The sequence below is a fragment of the Terrapene carolina genome, unplaced genomic scaffold (genome assembly GCF_002925995.2).
Source record: "Terrapene carolina triunguis isolate 2854851 unplaced genomic scaffold, T_m_triunguis-2.0 Scaffold111, whole genome shotgun sequence".
NCBI lineage: Eukaryota > Metazoa > Chordata > Testudines > Emydidae > Terrapene > Terrapene triunguis.
In genome coordinates, this window is record NW_020664462.1 from 10,873,298 (window position 1) to 10,886,593 (window position 13,296).

The following is a 13,296-nucleotide window of genomic DNA, read 5'->3' on the forward strand; positions in this document are numbered from 1 at the left end:
AAATTAGGCCTGAATAAAGACTGGGAGTGGCTGGGTAAAGTAATTTTCCCTCTGTTGATACTCACACCTTCTTGTCAACTGTTGGGAATAAGCCACATCCTCCCTGATTGAATTGGCCTCGTTAGCACTGACCTCCCACTTGGTAAAGCAACTCCCATCTTTTCCTATGCTGTATATTTATACCTGCGTACTGTATTTTTCACTCCATGCATCTAATGAAGTGAGGTATAGCCCACAAAAGCTTATGCCCAAATAAATTTGTTAGTCTCTAAGGTGCCACAAGGACTCCTCTTTGTTTTTGCTTATGCAGACTAACACAGCTACCCCTCTGAAACCTGAGGATTCTGAGTTTCTCTGGGGAGGGTGCAAGCATAGTCTATATAGAAGCTCTTAATTTCCTTTGCAAGGGTATGAATTCTTTGATCTCTGCATTTCTTTTTAAAGGTGGCAAAAGAGAGGATACATCCTCTGATGAAGTCTTTACAGGCTTCCCAAACTGTTGCATCCATTTGGGGCAAGTGGAATGTTATTGATTGGAGAGAGGGGACAGCAAGAGGGAACTGCCACGCAATAGAGCTTCAAGGAAGGAACCTGTTATCTTCTTCTCAAGAAAGCAGATTTGCTATGTCTTGGTAGAATTAATGGAGAAAAAGAAATAAGAAAAGAATGTAGACTGGACAAATATCCAGGTTAGGAATATGAGCTGAATTCACCCTTGGCATAAGTGGGCATCAGTTCCCATTGACTTCAGTGGGAGTTGGATCTGCTTTGATCTGCTTACACCAGCACTGAACCTTGTACATTTAAAAAAAAAAAACATTGTCGCTCTTGCTGGTTAAAGTTAATAAATAATGTATCAAACAGCAGATAGGTATTCAATCTCCACCCTTAAGAACATAAGAACGGCCATAGTGGGTCAGATCAATGGTCCATCTAGCCAAGTATCCTATCTTCCGACAATGGCCAATGCCAGGTGCTTCAGAGGGAATAAACAGAACAGGCAATCATCGAATGATCCATCTCCTGTCATCCATTCCCAGATTCTGGCAAACAGAGGTTAGGGACACTCAGATCATGGGGTTGCATTCTTGCCCACCCTGGCTAATAGTCATTGATGGACCTATCTTCCATGAACTTATCTAGTTCTTTTTTGAACCCTGTTATTATTTTGGCCTTTACAACATCCCTTGGCAATGAGTTCCACAGGTTGATTGTGCGTTTTGTGAAAAAGTTCTTCCTTACGTTTGTTTTAAACCTGCTGCCTATTAATTTCATTGAGTGACCCCCCCCTAGTTCTTTTGTTATGTGAAGGAGTAAATAACATTTCCTTATTCACTTTCTCCATGCCAGTCAAGATTTTATAGACTTCTATCATATCCCCTCTTAGTTGTCTCTTTTCCGAGCTGAAAAGTCCCCAAATTTTTAATCTCTCCTCTTATGGAAGCTGCTCCATACCCCTAATCATTTTTGTTGCCCTTCTCTGTACCATTTCCAATTGTACTATATCTTTCTTGAGATGTGGTCACCAGATCTGCATGCAGTATTCAAGATGTGGACATACCATGGATTTATATAGATGCATTATGATATTTTCTGTCTTATTATCTGTCCCTTTCCTAATGGTTCCTAATATTCTGTTAGCTTTTTTGACTGCTGCTGCACATTCAATGGATGTTTTCAGAGAACTGTCTACAAAGGCATCACAATCTCTTTCTTGAGTGGTAACAGCTAATTTAGACCCTATAATTTTGTATGAATAGTTGGGATTATGTTTCCAATGTGCGTTACTCTGCATTTATCAACATTGAATTTCACCTGCCATTTTGTTGCCGGGTCACCCAGTTTTGGGAGATCCCTTTGTAACTCTTTGCAGTCTGTTTGGGTTTACCTATCTTAAGTAATTTTGTATTATCTGAAAATTTTGCCACCTCACTGTTTACCCCCCTTTCCAGATCATTTATGACTATATTGCACATCACTGGCCCCTGTACAGACCCCCTAGGGGACATTTATTCCAATCCTTTGTTTCTTACCTCTTAATCAGTTACTGATCCATGAGAGGACCTTCCATGATTTCCCTTTACAAAAGCCGTGTTGAATCTTCCCCAGAAAATCATGTTCATCTATATCCACTGCATAGTTGGGTGTTCATACCCTGGGAGCCTAAAAGGCACACATACAGGAGCCTGGTGAGTTATAGCAATAGTACCAATGCCACAATCAGTGACAGAATTTGTCAGGTCTTGTGCTATTAAGAAATAGTCCAATCCTGAATATGTTGAATGAGCTTCAGGGAAAAAACAATCTAGTCTCTGGCCATAGGATTTCCCAATCTCCACACATTTCGTTAGCCTAAATCAGCCTGTAGCGAGGGGGCATTACCTCCCTCAGAAACTGACAAGGAGGGACGGCCACGCAGCTCACACAGCCATGTATGTATGAAATGTTAGTGTTTGTATGCAGTGTTGGAGATGATTTATGAAGAAATGGGTCTAGTTTTGCTAAAATCTCCAGCTATAATAATAGGATGATGGACATGTTATTTTTATTTGAGCTTCAGAGCTCAAACAACCTGCATCCACCTTGGCCACAGAGCTGTATAACAATATTGCCAGCAGTGAACTATTACTACTGCTCATTGGGGTAAGATGTGTTTTACTGTTTTCTGATTGACAGCTCTCTGTAATTATTCCCATACTGCTGTGAGGCAGAATGCTATAGCAAGCAGTAGTACAGATGCTCTTCCCACTTCACTTTTGAAAATGGAAATTAGGCTCTGCAATCACTTAAACACTTTTGAAAATGTTGCGCTCTGTGGATAGAAGATTGAATTACTTTTATCTTGCTTTTTGACTCTTTGCTTGCATAACCTAATTAAGCAAAAAGCCATAACAATATTGGTTCATGCCTCCGAGGCACAGTGAGTTAAAGAGCTTTCAATTTTAGCTTTTATAAGAAAAATACCTCAAATGCCTTTAGTTTTACATGACCAGTATTGATAAAGGCGGGATATGTATAATATTTTGTGTTACATATGTTTTAACTAGTTTTACTATGCTTTCTGGTCTATCTTTATGTCTCGTAGTGTTTTTCTTTTTCTTTTTGTTTTTTAAGTGCCTGGAAAACCAGAATTGATGTTGCAAGGGCAGCTGGACATAAGGAGAAAAGCTGAATATACCCTTTTCCCTCTTGAGCCTACCCCTTTTCTCTCAGCACTCCCTACTCTGTGCTGACAGCTTAGGTTGCCTTTACATTTTTGCTTTGTATGCCCCTTTTACAGGAGATGGAGATAGAACACTGGTATCAACTGGTTCTAAGGCAGTTGGAGTTTGGCAGTTGGGCTCTGACTGTTAGTTCTTAGAATGCCAGACCCTTGCTGTCCATACATTTGGGGGAAGTGGACTCAGATTGGAGGGAGGGGACAGCAAGAGGGAACTGCCAGGCAATAGAGCTTCAAGGAAGGAACCTGTTATCTCCTTTTCAGGAAAGCAGTTTTGCTACTCTTTGGTAGAAATAATGGCGAGAAAGAAACAAGAAAAGAATGTAGAATCGACAAATACGCAGGATAGGAATATGGGCTGAATTCACCATTGGCATAAGTGGACCTAAGTTCCCATTAACTTCAGTAGGAGTTGGATCTACTTACGCCAGGACTGAACTTTGTTCAATAAATATAGGAAAACAGGACACACAGAGTGGGTCTTATGCATTTTCGTCTCTCAGACACAGGTACCATCAAGAGGCTACATGGAAAAAGAAAACAATGACTTGAAAGAAACAAACAACAGAATAATTTACAAAGTGATTTGTTGTAAATAAAAGAAAGCCATGTAATTTAAATGTGTGGTTTTTGGCGACATTCTGTACAGTGTAGACGAAGGCTAAAACAGGGGGTTATCTGGCAGTTACAGTTCTTCACCCCATTGTCCAGCAGCTTTATGATCCTGCATCAGACCATTAATATCACCCTACAGGTTGTAATCAACTCCAGCATAAGTACTTGTGAGAAATTTCCATATAGCATTTGTCACAAAGTTCAGTGTGAGGTAATGGGACCCAGCAAGCTGTGACTCAGTTCTCCATACCATAAACGTGGGACTGCTTGGCTCTCCCTTCATTAGAGAGTCTGACTTTTGGTGGTGGTGGGTTATAACTAGAAAATGGCATGAAACAATCCAATCATTGTTTAACAACACTGAAAATGTTATTGTCTGTTTACTACATATTGTAATAGTGTGTGCTCTTTAGTTTGTAACATCATATTCCTATCTGGTCATTGCTGCTGGAAAATTAACCTATTAGCTTGCCAGTATTTGCAATGATTAAAATTGATTTTCTTACATAGGAACTTTGACTTTTGTAAAAAAGATAAGTTATTTGATCTGGGAGGGGGTATTTTGGGGGGTTTTGGTTATTTTTGGATACTTGGTCTTGCTCTAGTTACCACACAATGATATCGGAGATGCTGCATTGTTTCAAATGCTCTCTTAATTGTTAGCAGATGTTGTTGTTGTTGTTATTGGTAACCTTCATAGTTATAGCACTTGGAAAAAAATTATTGGTTTCCTGTGTACTGTTATGCTGCATCTCTTCAGGGCATCTTTCAAAGCCTAAATATTCATCCAGGGTTTCTTTGTGGGTCTGAGCAGAGTGGAGAGGTTGTCTATTTCTGTGGAGTTGTGGGTGTTCAGTATTCTTGAACACTGTGTTTTTCTCAATTGTTTTGTAATATGTGCTTTAACTATTGATGTTGCATGTGCTTAGCATGTTAAGTACACTGCACAAAATGTATAGGTATACTAATGAGTAAGTGTGAACAGTAAATAATGCTGTTCAATTTAGTTACTATGTTTCCATGTTAAGATCTCTGGATAATTCTAGGTGTAATGTATTTTACATTTTAGAAGTATCCATTACTTTTAAGTTAGATGTGTAAGACTTCCTTTCTTTTCCTTTTCTGTTACTTCTCAAGGTTGTAAGAGTTACAAGTACCATGGAGGCTATGTCTTTAATCCGAGCAGGGAGCTCTTTGCAGCGCTTATCAGTAAAGATTCTGGAGAATGTAACTGACAGATTTCAAGAAAAATAATGTTTTAAGTCCTCCTTGGCTGGAAGGACTGTGGCTGAGATGCAAGGCCTCTAGGGCATGTTCAGAGTTTAAAGGAAGAAAAATATATTAGGAGGCGCTCATAGATATGGTTGATCATCCCTAGATCTCTGGAAAATTATTCTGTCAAGAAGTGCTGGTCACCCACAACTCCATTTCATCTATAATATATATCTAAATCCTATCAGTTATATGTAATCTAAAAATAAAACCCTGTAACTTATCAATCAGGAATATAGTGCAATTTACCCCCCCCCCCCATTTTTCTCTAAGGCTGACTGCTACAAAAGTGGAAATACTTACAAGACAATTGGAAAGCTAAATGAGGTTGTTTGTCGTTGACAGCTTACCTTTTTGGTAGTCACTTATCTTGATTCTTCTTTTTTAGTTATTTCCACTACTAGGAGTAAAATCTACTGCAGGAGGAAAAGGATGAAAAGATGGCTGACTTTTCACTACCGTGTTCTAACCATTTCCGCCAGTTCACTCGTGAATCTTTAGCTGCTATTGAGAAGCGAATTGCTGCCAACAAGAAATACAAAGACCACCAACCTAAAGAGAAACCTCGTCCCCAACTTGACCTGCAGGTTTTCCAAAAGCTGCCTACTCTCTATGGGAATCCTCCTCATGAGCTTGTTGGGAAACCACTGGAGGATCTTGACCCTTATTACAATGATCACAAGGTTAGAGACAGCTTATGCCGAGGGATCTGATTTCATCCTTCCTTGATCATTTGTCAATAGGGAGCCTTTTCTGGTTTAGGAGTCAGAGAGCTAAATTTGGCAGTGCTTCCTTTGAATGATTATATTAAAACAGTTGTATTCAATCAAGTTATAATAAAAAAAAAAGACATCATACTTTGATCACTATGTGATCATGTACTAAAACTTTAGTTTTAAACTCTACTAATCATAGAGAATGAAATTCATCAGCATGAGGCATGTGCACCATTTACATTAGGAGTGGGCAAATGTTTTGGGCCGAGGGCCACATTGGGATATGGAAATTGTGTGGCGGGCCATGAATGCTGAAGAAATTGGGGGTAGGGGTGCAGAAGGGGGTGAGGGTTCCGGCTGGGGATGCGGGCTCTGGGATGGGGCCAGAAATGAGGAGTTCAGGGTATGGGAGGGGGCTCCGGGCTGGGGCAGAGGATTGGGGTGCGGGAGGGGTGAGGGCTCCAGCTGGAGGTCCGGGCTCTGGGGTAGGGGTGGGGATGAAGGGTTTGGGGTATAGGAGGGCGTTCCAGGCTGGAACTGAGGGGTTCAGAGGGCGAGAGGGAGATCAGGGCAGGGGATTGGGTCACGGGGGGAGGGGGGATGGTCAGGCGTGCAGGCTCCAGGCAGCGCTTATCTCAAGCAGCTCCCGGAAGCATGTCCCCCCTCTGGTTCCTATGCGGAGGTGCGCCCAGGCAGCTCTGCGCACTGCCCTGTCCGCAGGTGCCATTCCCAGCAAATGGGAGCTGTAGGGGTGGCGCCTGCGGACAGGGCACAGAGCTGCCTGGCCGTGCCTCCGTGTACTACGTAGGAGCCAGAGGGGGGTCATGCCGGCTGCTTCCTGGGAGCTATGCAGAGCGGGGCAAGCCCCCGACCCCACTCCCCAGCTGGAGCTGAGGGCTGGATTAAAAGGTCTGATGGGCCGGATGTGGCCCGCGGGCCGTAGTTTGCCCACTCCTGAATTACATCCTGCTTAAGCCCTCCAAATAGGGCTTAAGTGGGACTTAGGAGGTATATGTTAGCCCTCTACACAAGGATGAATGTCACTCACACTGAATATAACATAGGACAGAGAATATAAAAATCTGTTGCTGCATGATGACTGAAAATGGAGTTATTGGTTTTTATCTAAAGTATCTTCAAGCCTACTAGACCTATATGTAGGCTGAATCAAAGCCACTACATTACATGCAGCTTCTCACTCTATAGGCTGCTAATAATCAGAACCACTTAATACTGTCTCTTTCCCTATGTTACAAATTTTAATAAGGAAATACACCTCTACCTCGATATAACGCTGTCCTCGGGAGCCAAAAAATCTTACCATGTTATAGATGAAACCGTGTTATATCGAACTTGCTTTGATCCACCGGAGTGCACAGCCCCACCCCTCCCAGAGCACTGCTTTACTGCGTTATACCCGAATTTGTGTGTTATATCGGGTCGTGTTATATCGAGGTAGTGGTGTACTGCCTGTAAGTATACATTTTTTTTTCAAACCACCAGTTCTTCCAAGTACAAAATGATTTTTAGAATATATTTTAGCTTTTAAAACATGAACCCAGATTTCTCATATCCTGGGCTATTGGCTAGGATGAGTTCCCTAACCCCCAGGCTATTGGCGATACTAGGATGGCTTGCTCTAATTCTCTTTGTTTAAATAACTAAATATCATTGGCACCGAGACTTGTGTCCATGTCTCATGCATTCCAGGTGGGTGCCATGACCACTGGGCAATAAAGTCAGTCTCCCTCTAGCCCAAATACTATTTAATTATTTCTACAAAGTGGAACAGCTCCAACAGGAGGGAGTGAGCAAGGGAGACAGGCTAACTGTAGACGCATTGTTAGGACATAGAGGGGGAAATTCCACCCTGGACCGGAGACACTTTCCTAATTAAAGTTTTGTTGAAACCACTCTTTGCCTGGGAAAAGTTTCGGGTTCGACAAATCCACATTTTTCAATGAAAAAATTGTTTTGTTGAAAAATTCCTGACCAGCTCTGGTCAATATTAGTGAATGCTGAGTCAGTGGTTCAGCAAATAAAGGCCCTGATCCTGCGAATGCTCTCACATTTTATACATATATAAACTTGACTCACATGAATAATCCCATTTACTTTAATGAGAATGCTGACATGAGTAAAATGACTTCTTCCTTTAGCCCTGATCCCACAAAATGTGCATAGAAGTTTCATAGTGAGAAATTCCAATTCAGTAGTTAATTGCCTAAATTTACCTTTAAAAAGGGACATGAAAAGTGTTCTCCAGAGTACACAATATTCTTTACTGAAACTTTAAAAATGTGTGGTACAAATATATAACGAATCAAAAAAGGTAACAAACAAGAATTACGAGGAATCTTTCAGTATAAACAAACAAACAAAAAGAAAGTCAACCATCAAACTTTTACACATAATTATTTGCAGTTCTGCCAACAATACAAACCCTCAGTGTCCACAGTTCACTTTCTGGAGAAGTTTCATTAATTAAGATTATCTCTGTTTTTTTCTTAAAGACATTTATGGTACTGAACAAAAGGAAAACAATCTTCCGATTTACTGCCACACGTGCCTTGTGTATACTTAGCCCTTTTAATCCGATCAGAAGAGCAGTGATTAAAATTTCGGTACATTCATATCCTTTCAGTTGGTTTTACTTATTCTAGTTTTTTTTATAATGGGTATCAAATAATATGGGTGTAATACTGACTGTGTCATATGTAGAACATATCCTGGATCTAGTCTGTTTCTAAAAGAAATAGTGCACCCGTTTCAGATAATTGTGAATTATTTTAGAAATGACTGTTATTGGTATATGAAACAGGAAGTGTACAGGGATCCACCTACAGGGAGGAAGGATGGAAACCAGGTAATAGAGGGCCTAATTCTGATCTCACTTATACCTGTGATTAATGCCATTAAAGTCAATGGGCTTGGTTCACTGGGGTGTTTCACCAGTTTTATGCTGCAAAGTTATGCTGGAGTAAAACTGGAGTATCACAGTGGTGAATCAGACCCAAGGGTCTTGATCCAGCCACTGTGGAGATCTAAGTACCACCAGTCACGCAGAGCCCTGCAAGGGTGTCCTGCATATCTTGCAGAGCTGTGTGTGATCTTAAGCTCACTCTTGCTGCAGTAAACAGGCCTCAGTGAAGAGGTGGTGCACATGGCTCTGCAACAGTGCAGGGAGGGTGATTCTGTTGAAGTTCATCATGGTTTAAACATTTTTTGTATTAGTGGAATGTTTTGTTTACACTATAATGTTCTTTACCTTAACTCCTGTTACTTACATTGTTCACTATTTTTATTATGTGCACTATTTTAACCAATTGTGTCTTCCTGGCTATATTTGAGACTCCTAGGAAGTCTAAGTCTAAGTCATCTTTACCTTCTTCATGGAACAAGTATGTCGAGTAAGTATTTCTGTAGGAATTTATTTTTCCTAATTCTCTAGTTCTAGTTAATTATTTAATTGGTCTAATCTTGTAGTCCTCACACAAGATAATGTCATGTTGGTGTCATTAGGAATTTTGCTTGTGTAAGAATTTCAGGATTACTGCTTTGTGTATATAGGGCCATCTTCTGCTTTCATTTGCTGTACTATAAATCCAGAGTAACTCTTTGGAGTCGCCATTTAGTGCCAAAAAAGTGCTAAGTTCTTTTCATTATCTTTTGTCCACATTTAATTGTTCTAAATCCTAAAGTCCTTCCTTAATTTTTACACATTTTTTTTACTGAGGCAAGTCTCCAGTCAATGTCATTGTTGACTAAGAGAGGATAAGATCTTGAAATCCTTACTGAATTTGTTTCTGTAATGTTGATTTGTGCCCTATTTGCTTTAATAAAATAATCTGTCAGATGCTTCTTGCCTGTGGAACTTTGTTAATAAGGGGCCTTTTCTTCAGCATTGGCCAGATCTCGCAATTTTATCACAAATATCAAAATATTTAGTGTTTTTTTTTTCTTAAAGCCTCAACTCCTGATGTCATGTGAAAACCTGAGAATCTCAAACTTCATTTAAAGAAAAGTGTAAACTTTTATCCCTCCCAGTTTCAAAGTTTGAAAACGTGAACCCTAACAACCCCAACATTCACGGCAAAGAACCCACACCCCTATTACTTTAAACATTTGTTTTAAGCCAATCGCATGACTTGTTGAGGCCTGACTCATGATTTTCAAACACGCTGTGTTGACAATACTGAGTACTCCAATGTGCAGGAACACATGTTTTCAGGGGCCTGGGACAAAATCTGAAACTGAGCTTCCCTCCCCCTCCCCCCAATCCTTCTAAACAAATACCACTGAGATGAGGCCCTGGGAAATGGGCCGGGGGGCGGGGGGGAGTGTTGGAGAGTGAGTCTTCCCTGCAGTCATCCTGCAGCAGTGTCTCCTCTCCCTCTGGGCATTGCAACCTGGCATGCAGGGTCACAATGCCACTCACTCAAGTTTGGAGCACCAGTCAGTTTGGGTACCCTCTCAAACAAAGGACTTGTGTCAAACTAGCCCTTTTGCCCCTCTTTGGGCAGCCCTGGCTCTATGGGGTTGGCGCTCTGTGCCTGCATGAATCCCATTAACATCAGTGCATCTCCCTGTGGGTGCAGGGTTCTGCCTTTGTGGAACATGATGCAGGATGAGCATCTAAATTAGTAACTTCACTCTACCAGATCATCCACTTTGCTAACTGTAATATCTGAATAAAACTTTGTGATTTTAATATATATCCCCATTTGAAAACTAGTGTACATCAATATGTTTATCTGCAAGGGGGTCAGAATTTAGACAAAGTAATATATGCTATGGTAATTCAAATGTTTCCCCCTCCCCAGTAAAAAGGGCTACATTGCTGTCAAATAATTCCTGAACATATTTTCTGAATACCAAATACTTTTAAAATTATCTAAGGAGATCTCAATCTTGCTGAAATAAGTGCACTCAGAAAAGCCAGGAGAGCTTTTACTGCTAGTTTCCATTTTAAAGAAAATGCTGCCTTTAAAATTAAAGTCCTGCAAATTTGTATTTCTGTGAGCTTTTTTTCAACATTCTTTAAAGAAAGTGCTACCAGATGCACAAAGTGAACAACATAAAATGCACTGAGCAGCCACTTTGGCATCTTGAACCAGTGAAGATATGGATTATTGTCAAAAAAATTAAAAGTGGACAGTGATTTGGGGTGGCTCAAATTAGGGATGCCCAACCTGAGTCACTTTAAAATTGTAGCAAACAAAAAATGGTCACACGTAAGCAAGCATACCGCAAACACAGATATTGATAGCCACATGCAGACTGCTGGTAGCTAATATTTCAAGTTGCCTGTAGGAGTTAAGTCCTGATCCAGTACCCATTGAAATCAATGGGAGCCTTTCCATTAACTTCATTTGGGGGCACTGGGTCAGGTCCTTGGGCAAAGAGACAGCTCAAAGTGAGTAAACTGCATGTGCCACATACCCTCCTCCATTAATTGCTAATGTTCTCACATTTCTTGGACACTTTACTCCCCAGGTACACTTTCACTGGCATTTACACTTTTGAAGTATTGATAAAAATATTGGCAAGAGGATTCTGTCTGAATGAATTCACTTTCCTTCGAGATCCGTGGAATTGGTTTGATATCAGTGTCATTGCTATGGCGTAAGTAAGAACATGTATATTTTAAAAGGCTATTACAAAGTTTAAATTATTTTTGCTTGTGTTTATTTTCTCTAGAACTTTTCACTAAGGTTTTGTACTGTGCCCTTAAGACACAACATTGTAAGGAGTGATAACTGTATCTAGTGCTCTTGTATTCCCTTTGTTGTATGGTATACGGGATATCAACAGCATGCCAATCCCACAAAAAGAGGGTAAGGGGATTGTACAGAGGGTAAAGATAGAAACATATATGATATATTCAATGCCATCATATAGCCATCAGTGGCCCCTATTTGTGAAATAGGAAAAGGGTCTGACCTGACAGGAAGTGAGATGTAATATCTATACTGTCATGAAGTATCTTGTGTGTGCCACACATGTGCAGACATCATAGTAGTCAGTGGATTAAATCTGGTATCAGCATCACCAAAAACAATGTGAGCTTGAACTTTCTGCAATTAGAAAGCAATAAAATCAAATTAATTAAGCCACTGTATTACAGGCTCCTCCTATCACACAAGCTTGCCAAGAAGGTCTGCAATCCACAGGAGTTCAAGACCCATATGGGATGTCAAATTTTTCTGTCACTTTCTTTTACAGCATAAGTAACAAGGGGGAGGCAGAAATTGTTACTCCAGGGTTTGATTACTCCCAACTTCCCTGAGTGATGAGAGTTCCAAAGAAAGTGGGCCATTCAGTCCCTTGTATCTTCATTTCATTTTGTCACAATAAGGCAGTAACCAGACAATACTATCATCCATAGTGTTTCCAGTTATTTCACTGTAGATAGTATGAAGTGTACTCCATACCAACAGTGACAAGAGCTACTCCCTCAGAGTTCCTCTGAGCTGTCTGCACAGACAGCTTCTCATTCACTGTGCTCCCAGTGACAACACACTGACTGCAGCTCAGTCAGCAGAGGTGAGATGAGGAACTTCCTACCACACACGGAGACAGCCTCAGGACTTTACAGTTCCATTAAATCCATAGGTCCCCTTTACTAATTCCCAGGACACTATTGACAACCATTCTCAGGGAAGTGTCACCAGCCAAGGCCATGGGTCATGCCACAGTTTCCCCTGTTGGCTATGTAAGTCAGTCCCGAGTCAGACTTCACCTTCAATAACTCCTTGTTCAAGGAAGGACTTTATTCATTAATCACCATTAAATTAAAATACAGAATTGCAGGCTTCAGTTTTCCTCATCAGAGGATGATCTTTCTCACCGTCTCTAATCAGTAATTTGTCATCAGCCCCCTTGCTTTCCAGACTTTGCTCCTCTACTTCCATCCACTCTGGAGTACAGTCTCGTGTTCTGCTATTTCTCAATGGAGAGCTAATGTCTTAGATACTTACTTCCTCTTCAGGGTGTCTCTGTCAGTACACTCTTTATCTTCCTGCATCCTTCCCAGGCTCAAAATGTAAACCTCTCTGGTCCAGAGGCAGATACCAACTCTGTTCCTGGACCTTGCTGATTGACTAGCTCCCCAGTGTCTCCCTTCTCCCGTGATTCTGACAGTTCTCTTTGGGCTCTTACTGTCTAAACTGCCATTCAGGGCTTGTCTCTACAGCAGCCTATTTCACCTCCTGTTGGTTCTTCCAGCCTGTTACAGTCACTGAGCTTCGCTAGAGAGCTTCCTCTTTTTACTGTTCTAGCAGTCTCTGCCAGTGAAGACGTGACTCATTGTAAAGTCTCCAACTCTACCTCCCACTTGGTTGAAAGAACAACAGGGGTGTGGGTGGGTAGGTGAACACGCGTGTGTGTGTGTGTGTGTGTCAGACAGAGAGAGAGGTGAGAAGCAGAGGTAGCAATAGGCAGGGCTGAAAATCATAGAATATCGGGGTTGGA

At 41.1% G+C, this 13,296-nt stretch overlaps 1 protein-coding gene across 1 annotated transcript in view; it reads left to right on the forward strand.

The window, feature by feature from the left end:
- Nucleotides 1–5,547: 5,547 nt before the first annotated feature.
- Nucleotides 5,548–13,296, forward strand: part of LOC112108020 (sodium channel protein type 5 subunit alpha-like) — a gene marked incomplete at its 3' end in the record, with an annotated part of 116,280 nt that continues 108,531 nt past the window's right edge. Inside the window, exons 1-4 of the mRNA XM_029911619.1 lie at nt 5,548–5,790; nt 8,337–8,455; nt 9,111–9,233; nt 11,320–11,448. Coding sequence (XP_029767479.1) covers nt 5,548–5,790; nt 8,337–8,455; nt 9,111–9,233; nt 11,320–11,448 — 614 coding nt within the window. The remainder of the gene's footprint in view (nt 5,791–8,336; nt 8,456–9,110; nt 9,234–11,319; nt 11,449–13,296) is intronic.